General features: G+C 43.7%; 1 protein-coding gene across 2 annotated transcripts; it reads right to left on the bottom strand.

Moving 5' to 3' along the window:
- Positions 1-669: 669 nt before the first annotated feature.
- Positions 670-9,545, bottom strand: LOC120309178 (E3 ubiquitin-protein ligase RNF19A-like). 2 transcript variants are annotated; one of them, XM_039346137.1, is made up of 8 exons: positions 8,672-9,545; positions 5,179-5,387; positions 4,865-5,012; positions 3,592-3,754; positions 3,325-3,439; positions 3,024-3,176; positions 1,681-1,861; positions 670-1,287 (listed from the first exon to the last, which is right to left on the bottom strand). In XM_039346137.1, exons 1-8 carry the CDS (start codon positions 9,127-9,129, stop codon positions 1,125-1,127), a joined length of 1,590 nt encoding a protein of 529 aa, XP_039202071.1. In that variant the 5' UTR covers positions 9,130-9,545; the 3' UTR covers positions 670-1,124. The 2 variants fall into 2 exon arrangements, with proteins under 2 accessions (XP_039202071.1, XP_039202072.1); XM_039346138.1 differs by having other exon boundaries at positions 3,024-3,161; positions 8,672-9,541.
- Positions 9,546-10,527: the final 982 nt, after the last annotated feature.

The following is a 10,527-nucleotide window of genomic DNA, read 5'->3' as shown; positions in this document are numbered from 1 at the left end:
TAGCAGTGTAATCCACCAGCCCATTGCAAGCTATTTGCCCTTTTTTATTACAGCCTTTTCCAATTTTGTTGCATCTATTGTTCCTACACCATTGATTTGTATAAGGCTAACCCAAAGTTGATTTTCAATCTATTTTGCCTCATTCCTATGGAATATAGGATCATAATACTACGGGACATTGTGAAATTCCTTCTTGGTTTCAACATTGAGGTGAAAATTTAAGTAATTTTAATTACCTGCTACTTTATATGGAATTATAGCTATTCCATTAGATTTCTGAATAATTTCTTAAGCGATCACTCAGATAAAAGTAGCATGTTTAAGGTTTCAGGAATTTCATAGGAGCTTATTCTATAATAATGGCTTCAACATCTCATGGCTTTGTTTTCGCAGCAAGTCTCCTGTGGGACTTGTTATAAAGCAATCCACAATGTAGTCCAGAATCTCTCAGAAGTTCTAACCTGGCTTCACATGCCCCCTTTTTCCTCCTACCAATACAAACTTTCTTTGTTTCTCTGAAATTGGCATTAGGCTTTTACTTGAGGATTTTCCAGTCCAAGCCTCAATCTTTATCCAGAAGATTAACGTATGTAGCTATCTTATCAGAACTGGAATTCTGGCCTATTTAGATCAGCGCTTTCACTTCGACAAGTACTCTGCTCAAAGTAGTTACTTAAAATCATTTAATCAGAGGTAGGAAATCTACGATTCAGGAGATGCAATCAATATGGCCAATTATGAGTGATGCTTGAAGTTGTAATTCAACATCTGGAAGATGACAGGTTTCCCAAGCCTCCTTTAATGGGAATCTGGCCTCACAGTTAGTCTCTCAGAGATTGTTCAGCAGTTTAGCCCCATCTGACAAGACTTCTTCCCACCACCTAAGTAGGTAACGCATGGGATTCCGTCCCTACATATTATAAAGGGAGGATCCATTAGACTCCTGTGATAGCTGCTATTTATTATCCTGAAGCACCAGAGGTCTTAATCAAGTGGGGGCTAAAAGATGCCAAGTGTTTGGGTAACAAGTGAGCAGTGACGAATCTTGCATGGGCTGCAGACAGCTTTCAAGCTAGGAGAGCTTGGATCTTCAGTCCATGGTTGCTTCTGTGTGTTAAGTTGCTTTACTCTGTCATCACTCCTGCCAAACTGCAGCCATCACTTGTGTAGGCGAGAGAATCTGCTGAAAAGCTGTGGCCTGATGCAACACTACATAGACTGTGCTCACCAGCAGCCTGTGGCTGAGTTTCAATCTCCACTTCCACTTCCACCATATTCAGGCCATCCCTGCACAGGAGAAGAACAGTGCTACTTGTGAACTGGGTGGAATATGGCACAGAAAAACAGGGTAGAAAGCTATAATTCACAATATTGCACTATAAAGCAAACTGGGAAGAAGAGTATGTTTTTGTGTTTCTTCCCTCTGCGCTACTGTATTTTTCGCATAACCGAAAACAGAATGAGGATGTCTGCCATGAGTGAGAAACTGGAGGTAGCAGTGAGATGGAACCTCTCCCAAACTGGACTTGGAACAGCCCAATAAAGCAGATCTGAGGCCAACACTATTTGTTCAATAGGGCTTCCTTCCCTGCTCTTCCATTCCATCCCATCCAGAGATTACTTATAGGAAGTAGCTTTGCTTGGGACTTCCTTCAATCCTTCCAAGTCCACCATACTGACCTGTGAGAAGTTTCTTGAGCTTCACTCAGCATGCTGCCTGCCAAAGCTACAGTGCTAGCAGATTCACTGTTCCGATCTTTTTGGCATGGTTCCTGCTGGCTGTTACTTGAATGGGGGATGGAGGCAGAAGCCCCCTTCTCAGGCACCATGGGGGTAGGCAGCACAGCCAGCAGTTCGTTCACTGTTACGAAGAAAGAAAAGATAAACATGGCAGCATCCCCTTTCTAGGCATCACAAAATTTCTTCACATATCTAGATAACCTCTGCAAGGTTTCCTTAATGGAAATGTTGATCGCACGAAACCTAATAGAATAAAACTGTCTGCAAGTACGGAAATTGAGCAAAATTTTCAAATGGTACTAAAACAAAAAAGAGGAACAAAAGGGTTTATTGTCACACAGTTTTTAAAAAGCTCATAAATTCTGCATATTAAATGTCAGTTTTAGAAGCTGCTCAGTCGTGGTATTTCCCATCTTTTTATTACTCATATCTTTTAGCAATTGTAGACAATATGAGATACCAGTATCTACTAGATGTTACACAAAAGGAGCTATCCAAAAGTTAGGGGAATTCCTGAAACATTTCTTGATTATTTAAAATAATTAAAAGAATCACTTCTGAGTTTTCTGAGCCAATTAGTAAAAAATGGCATTTGAAGAATCCTTGCTGTATAATCAAATGGATCAGTTAAACTAGTTTTTACCCAAAGCCTTCTTTGCAGTCAACGTTAGTGCATCTCCAAATTACTGGCAAAGTTTTCTATGCATGTTTGTTGGGAGAGCTGTCAAGACTGGAAACAGACAAGGACTGCAACTCAATGGGAATTGTAACGGTACAGCATTTCTAAAATAGTACCGAAAAGTACCAGCTGTATAAAAAACATAGGCAAATATTGTCAAAGAATTGAGAGCTTGGTGTCTTTACATTCATTGATAATTAATTTTGTAGGAACAGACTACCTGAAGCCCAGATAGGAAGCTGTAACATAACTCATCAAACTGACATGACACTGTTCTTCCATAAACAAAACTAAACGGGATGTTCCATTACCAGAATGGCTGCAAAACTAAGGTATAGTTCCAATGTAATACTATTGGAACTTAAATATAATCGCAAGCCATGCAGGTTCAAAAATAATGGACTGCTGTGTCTGCCATTGTAGACTCTTCTGTCACACTTTAAAGTGAGACATCAACTTTCTAATAGCAAAATTAGAATAAGTTATGGAAGGAGGCTTAAAGGGCAAAGCAAGAATATATTAAATGAGAGCAACTTGTGATGTGTCCCAAAACTAAACATCTTTGCCTCTCTGACTTCAGCACAACTCACAACAACTCACGTACATTTGGCGAGGTTCTCCAGTTCCACTGTGCTGAGCTCCCCAGCTTTCTTTCGGGAGCTTCCATACCCCCAGCGATTCCGGCATAGAGAGAGTACCACGACCCCATACACGTAGGTGAGCATCAGGGGCACGCCCACCCCTGCAGGCAAAGAGCCTATTATAAGAACCACCTCTGTTCAAGGACCGTTCATGCAGCCATGCAATTCACGAAGGGCAGAAGATTTCCCTTTCAGTACAAAAGCAAAAAAGCATCTTGTGGATCCACATACACCCTCCCATCTCGGTGTCATTGTGGCTCTTACCAACAGTGACGGCTGTGATGACAGGGGACACAAAGAGAGAGAGGAGAATGCTGCTGGCAACAGAAAGACACTGCTGGCAGCCTGACAGCTTGCTCTTACGCCCATGGCTCAAAACCTGGAGGAAAAGGAAAGAATGATAAAGAGATCCCCAGAAAAAACTACTTTGGCCTGAACTGCATTTCCCATGAGCCTATAAGAACATCCTGTGCACATTTTATGGGCCTCTGTGATTATGAAATGGTATGGCCTCCAAGCATGTCTCCTTACCTTCTTCCCTGTGTAAATGGGTATGCCCAAGGTGATGACTGGCACTGCAATGCCAGCAACAAGTGAAATCACCATTGGGGCACCCAACACCATGCCCAGCTGCCATAGGAGCTTCCGGGTTCGAGACCACGGCTTCTTTCCCCAAAAGGTGCAGCCAGAAGGACTGAGGGGAAAACAGGAATCAGTTATGAGCACAGGGACATTCAAAAGTACAATACAAACTGTAGATGCCCTTAAATTTTCTTGTTAGTTAGCACAGGGTTTGCTGCCATCCATTTCCAAAGCAGTTTTTGCAGCGTCAAAAATGAAGAAGTTGGATTGGGCTGTTGCTGAAACCAAAGTCCCTTTCCCAGAACTGCACGCTCACAGAAACAGGTCTTGGTGAAGTCCACCACTGTTGCTCCCTAACTTCTATTGGACTTGATGTAGACCAGTCTCTTTGCATTCAATATATACAAGATGCGGATCTCACTCATCTAGAGAAAAGCATAAAGCTTTCAGAAATTCCAGGCTTTCTGAAATTCTTAGTTCATAAAATATTCTTAACCTGCTACCAGTAGCTTTTATTTATTTGTCCTCAGAATTCTATTAAAGTTGTTACCCACTTGACTGTTTTCGATATACTCAAATTTGTTGTAAATGTCTATATGTCACTATGCGATTTTCTATGGTAGAATATTGATAGATAAGTTTAATTTATGGGCATAAACATAACTTTATATTAATTTTATTAAAATCATAAGATGGAAAGATTAAAAATAAGAATATTTAGAAGAAAAAGAGAAGAAAAAGTAAGCAAATAAGACAAGAACTAAGCCAAAAATACAGGAAAAAAATAAGTGTAAAAAAATGACTTCCAATTTTCTTTTACAGCAGTTATAAGTACAGATGTAAATTAACCTCTTACTCTATGGTTATATTATTTATAAACAATTTTTAAATGGTATGTCTGTAGAAATAAATGATGCCCTGGATTCTAAGTCATCATAAAACATTATTTGCCTTCAATAGCTCATTGTATCAATGATGCCGATATAAGTATACAACTTAATTTAGTGTGTTTTACTCCCCCCCCCCCGGGTGTAGATATGGGATTGCAATCTCATCTAATCCATACTATCCAAAGTGCTTCTTTGAGCACCTATATAGCTTATTTCCATCTCTACCAAGCCCTTGATCTGCAACTCCATTCCCTGAAGGTCCTGATGGATAGGATAGAAGAGAAGCCTGGAATGGCCAGGCCCACTCCCATTTCCCTCTCCACATGCAACACCTGAGGAAATGCACATCCGTGATTTCTTGCATGCAGAGCCAGCAGAAAAGGCAGCCACAGACAGTGCAGTTCATACGGTTACAGCTCCCATCGTTGATTTTCATGATGAAGGCACCACAGCGGGGACAGACCTTGATGGTGTCAGGGTCTATGGAAAGCAGAAAGAAGAAAATGGGGCTTAAACCAATGCAGCTGATCAGGCTCCAACAGGTGTACTTAGGGCCAGAGATATGAGGGCACTGGCAGAAAAGATACAGGTAAGGAGGAAACCCGGTGCTAGGAGAAGGCAAAGAGGCACCATTGCCTCAACTCACTGTGGGCTGCTTCCTCTTTCCAGATCAATTGTGTGGAGAGTTCCACAGCTCCCAAAGGGCTCTGCTGCTTCCACTCCCGCCAGGTCTGCTCACAGGAGGAATTGGGATGCCAGGGCTGCCGGCAATGGTAGCAAAATTCTGTCTTGCAATCCTGACGACCACAAACAAGCCGGGGGCATTCAGCACAGCCATATGCAATTACAGCATAACTGAAGGAAGCAAAAAAAAGCAGGGACATCAGCCCGGGAACTTGATACCACTCACAGAATTCACTCTCCTATAACTCAAGCTTTATTTTTATTTATATTTATATGTGACCTTTCATTCATCAGCTGAAGGCAACATACAGAGTGATTCTCCTTCCATTTTCCCCACAACCACCATCTTGAGAGCTAGGTTGGATTGAGAAAGAAAGTGATTTATCTAGTAAGTTTCCAAGACTAAGGATGGACTGGAACCAGGATTTCCCTGGTGCCAATCCAATACATTAATCATTATACCATACTGATTCTTTAAACGTTGACATTTGCTCTTTTATTATTTACTAATTTACAAGGCTACCCTTCTTGCCCAAGTGACTCTTGTGAATTTAAGGATTGAAACAAATAGTGCAAATCTAAACAAATAGGAAATGGCAGCTGAAAATAAAAATCTCAGAGTAATAACAAACCACCTGGGTTTTGCTAACTTCCTGATCTCCCATGCCAGGCAAACAGACAGGTCTTAAAACACTTTCCAAAAGGCCAGCAGGTTGGGACCAAATATATCTCATGGTAAAGGGGTTCCAAATAGCAAAAAAAAACCATGACTGAAAAGGTAGTATTTCCTGGGTCTCACAAGATGGCAATCTTTTAAGTCTGGGGTCCTGTAACATGTTTCTCCTGCCAGATCTAATATAGGTAGTCCTCAGTTAATGAGAATAATGAGGACTAGAATTTCTGTTGCTTATTGACACAGTCATAAAGTGTGATATCCTATGACTGCACCACTTAGCAACAGCTGTTCTGGCAATCCCAGTTGCTGTTGGTATGCAAGGACCATCCAGGTTGTTAAGGGAGGACCACACATGGCTGACTTTGCAAGTGGGAAACTGGCAGGAAATGTATCAAATCAAAGTTACTGTGGGACTCTGTGACAACTACAGATTGGTCACCAAGTGCTTGAATAACAATCCTGAATAACTGCAAGGGCACTGCTTCCCCTCTGCTGCTGTGTCAGCCCTTCCAGGTAAACCAGACAGGAAATACAACGAGATGAGCTAATTCTGCTTTATTATACTGCTACATTAACAGAACCTTGTAAGTCTGAAGGTACAAATTTCCCGTTGTCACTTTTAGCCATTGGATCAACTACTGTGTATCCTTCCTAAATGTCTTCCTTTGAGTGTTAAGCTACTCAGGGCTCCTGTGTCTTGTCTGGTTGTTTCCTAAGCAGCATCTCTTTCCCTCATTCCGCAAGGCCGTTCCCACACACCCTCACACCATTTACATGCTAAGTATAAATACCAGACTGGTGGCGAGGACCAGTTGTTCAGCACCCTTGTAAGTTCATTCAGTTGCTGAATGACTGGTAGTTACACAAGGACCACCTGTAGAGTAGTAATAACAACTGGAAAAAGTAGTCCTCCAATTATCCTGGCCACTGCTATAAAATGCTCTATAAGTAACAACCAGCATTTTGAATTGCACCTGGAAGCCTATTAGGAACTAGCACCGCTCACTTTCCCATTCAATCCACTTCTCACAACTTAAAACTTTTATTTTTAGAATTAAGCGTTTCATGGTGGCAGCTACAGTCTTACCCCCACCTCTATGTAGCATTTCTTATGTATTCCACTCTCCAGAGCACCATATCTCTATCAGCTGAGGGACAGATGAATGTTAGATGGCTGGAAATCACCAGAAAGAAATTATCTGCAATAGCGAGCATGTTCTGTAAATACTACTTTTTGTGGCATCAGTGGCATTTGCTTCTCTCTGTAGTGGTTCATTTAGCTTCAGCATTCCCAGTTTTTAATCAAGCTTTTCTATCCTATAACTTTAGGGTAGGGGCTGACAAAGCAAATTTATCAATACAGCCTCAAGACATGTTCTCCCCAAAATCTAAATAAGCAAGGTTGCAAGGAAGTTTTTTTTTAATCTTTAAAACACTTGCAGATTGGCAACAAAACTGTTCAGTTAAATGCCTAACCAGCTATCTGCATCAAATCAAATGCACTCAGTGCCTAACAGTGCAGTATGTGCACTTGCAACTGTGTCTTCAGAAAGAAGAAGCCTCCTTGACACAACCTAACCTGGTGAGATGTGAAGGAGAAGAGTGAAGCCAGGAGAATGGCAGGGGAGAAAGAAAAAAAATCAGATCTCAGGAAAACATGTTTGCTGGATAAAGTATGAGTGGCATCTATGGAATAAGCAAGTATATGCAGGGGTTCTCAACCTTGGCAACTTTAAGACTTGTGGACTTAGCTGGCTGAGGAATTCTGGGACTTGAAGTCCACAAGTCTTAAAGTTGCCAAGGTTGGGAACCCCTGATTAGTACAGGGTCTCTTTGGGCATAACTACTCTCATTTAACTGGAATCTTCAACTTCAGATTCCCACTGAAATTTTCACTTAAATCTACCATGTAGAAAAAGTCACTTTATTTAGAATTGAACCTCTAATTCAGTCTTATACTAATAGGCCGATTTATTAAAAAAAATTTCCAAATCAAGAAGTCAAGTCACTGTGCTCTAACACCAATGTTTTGAAATTGGAATCATCTGCAGGTGAAGCAACGCTGTCCTTCAACGAGCTCTGGAGCTCTGCATCAGTCCCACCACCACTCAGGATGCCAAATAAACCCAGATCTGTCTGCCAACTGGAAAGGAAAACTCTGAAACTAGTTTTGTAACTCCAGTTGACACAGAAATTGAATAAATGAACTAATGGAGAAAAGAGATACACAGAAATCAACAAAGGCTGCCCAATCTCAACCATCTTGCCAGTATATTAACTCCACTGCCTCTTTTCTCCAGCAAATTTTTTACTCTTTCCTGCAACTCGATTTCAGTTTAATGCAAAACCTCTTCTCCCTCTCTGGCTGTATGCACTCAACATATTTAGGCACTATGGGTGGATTAACCAGGGGGTGCACATATAAAGTTGACAATAAACAGAACCAAATACTGTAAGCCAACACACTAGGAACATATACATTCACACAACCCGCTAAGTTTGATAAAGTTAAAATGTGGTTAAATATTTCAAGTTTTATGTTTGTTTTTGGTGACTTAGCCTGATGTACGATGTCGGTTCACGCTTTAACCCAGGAAACAGATTAATTTGGTAAGAAGATTGGGCATGCTTTTTGAATGCAGCCTCTAAGCACTTGAGAGCACCACTGTTCCTTAACGGAGCTCAATCTTGAAGCATTTCACTAGTAGATCAGATTTCTGCACCTGCTCAATGTTTCCCTCCTGCCCTGCTAAGGCCACTGAGCCAGCTTGCACCCCACCTGCAATCAGGGGCCGGGCACCAGCGCGTGCCAGGGTCCGCAACTAACAGGCGCCTCAGCAAGTACTCTTCGTATTTGTCGCGCAGGCCGGCCTCAGGCAGCAGCTGATGGATCTCGGCCGGTTGTAACAGAGCCGGACAGTGCGGACAGGCCAGCTGGACGCGGCTTTCGCTGATCTCAATGCGCAAATACTGCTGCAAACAAGTGAGGCAAGATAGGTGGGCACAGGAGGAAAGCGCAGGGAAGGCCGCCGCGGGCTGGGCCAGCAGACAGAGCGGGCACTCTACAAGGTCCTCCTTTTCTTTCTCCTCTGGAAGCATTAAGGCGACTCGGGCCTCCTCGGCGCGATCTAAGGAGGGCCCCTCCGGCTCCCCGAGTGGTTCCGACATCGTTTGGGGTTTTCGTCCAAAGAGGTTCATGACGCCGAGAGAGGAAGGGCCCACCCTGGGTCGCTTCATCTGGGATGCTCTGGGACGAGTCGGGCGAGGCGTTCAGCCCATCGCACTGCTCAACCCGCAGAAAGGCCGGAGAACTGGCGGCCGAAAGGCTCCTCCTCCATCTCCAGATTCAGTCCCCGATCCGCCGCTGTCTCCTCTTCTCAGCTGCGCTTCGCCATCGGCTGCCTCCGGCTCTGCGACGCCTCTAATTCCCTTCCAGGAGGGTAGGAGAGAAGCCAGCAGGGGCGCAAAGGGAGGGGCGCTTTCCCCGGGGTTGGATAAACACGCCGCAAATTGCGGCGCGCGGGAGTCTTGCGGGACTGTTGCGGAGCCCGTGCGCTCACCCCAAGGATAACTAGCTGGCCACCCGGCCAGTGTGTCCTTGGAACGGCCAGCAAAAGGCGGAGTTTGCGCCTGATTTGCTTGTGCTCCGCGGTATCGCCACCTCTTGGCTCTCGCTTTAGCGCACTCGCCGTCGCTCGGCAGCCTGGGAAATGTAGTCCCCCAGGAAGACGGAGCGAAACAAAGAGAAAGTCTCACGATTCCTGCTCGTTCTTGAAACTTTTTCTCTTCGACCCCTTTGTGCGAAAAATGAATCGTCACCCGGAGAAGAAAACAGAAGCAGCACATCAACGTTGTACAGAGACTCAAGATTCAGAAGGACCTTGACAGATTGGAACACTGGGCTCTATCCAGTTAAGGTCCTACAACTACACAAGAAAAACCAAACGCAAAGGTATAGAATAGGTGGGACCTGGCTCAACAGTAGCAATTGTGAGAGAGATCTAGATGTCCTAACCCAGGGTGAGCCAGCTATGCTGGCTCAGGAATTCTGGGAGTTGAAGTCCACGAGTCATAAAAGAGCCAAGGTTGCCTACCCCTGTCCCAACCTAATAGATCACCACTGAAGCATGACCGAGCAGTGTGCTGCAGCTGCCCCAAAACTAATGTCCTAGGTCAGTGATGGCGAACCTTTTAGAGACCGAGTGTCCAAACTGCAGCCCAAAACCCACTTATGTATCCTCAGGTGCCGGGTGGGCATGACCCATTGAGTGGGTGTGGCCCTTGGGTGGGTGTGGCCAATTGGGTGGGCATGGCCCGTTGGGTGGGCCTGGCTGAGGTGGTAACGGTAGACTGGGTGGGACTAAAAAGTTCAATCAATCAATTCCAACTTTGCTAGATCTTTTTTTTCCAAGAAGTTGAAATTGATTGATTGATTGAACCTTTTTTTTTTTTTTGCACACAGCGGTGGAGGCCTAAAGCGAAAAGGTTTTATAAAACCCAGCTGAAGATCTAGGACTGGAGTGACAATGTGCGTGCTCACAGAGAGGGCTCTGCATGCCACCTATGGTACACATGCCATAGGTTTGTGATCACGGTCCTAGGTTGCAACAACAGGGATAGTTTCAAGATCACATT

Source organism: Crotalus tigris, unplaced genomic scaffold, assembly GCF_016545835.1.
Source record: "Crotalus tigris isolate CLP2741 ecotype Arizona unplaced genomic scaffold, ASM1654583v1 scf7180000017987.690289119674:8195010, whole genome shotgun sequence".
NCBI lineage: Eukaryota > Metazoa > Chordata > Lepidosauria > Squamata > Viperidae > Crotalus > Crotalus tigris.
The sequence above is the reverse complement of the archived record's forward strand: the minus strand, read 5'-3'. Positions and strand labels throughout refer to the sequence as shown.

Excerpts from the sequence above, each read along its gene's own strand:
- LOC120309178 (XM_039346137.1), bottom strand. The coding sequence starts at position 9,129 with ATGAAGCGACCCAGGGTGGGCCCTTCCTCTCTCGGCGTCATGAACCTC. Across the intron at positions 3,755-4,864 it reads ACGGATGTGCATTTCCTCAG|TCCTTCTGGCTGCACCTTTT; the intron begins GTGTTGCATGTG and ends TTTTCCCCTCAG. Across the intron at positions 1,288-1,680 it reads GCTCAAGAAACTTCTCACAG|GGATGGCCTGAATATGGTGG; the intron begins GTCAGTATGGTG and ends TCTCCTGTGCAG.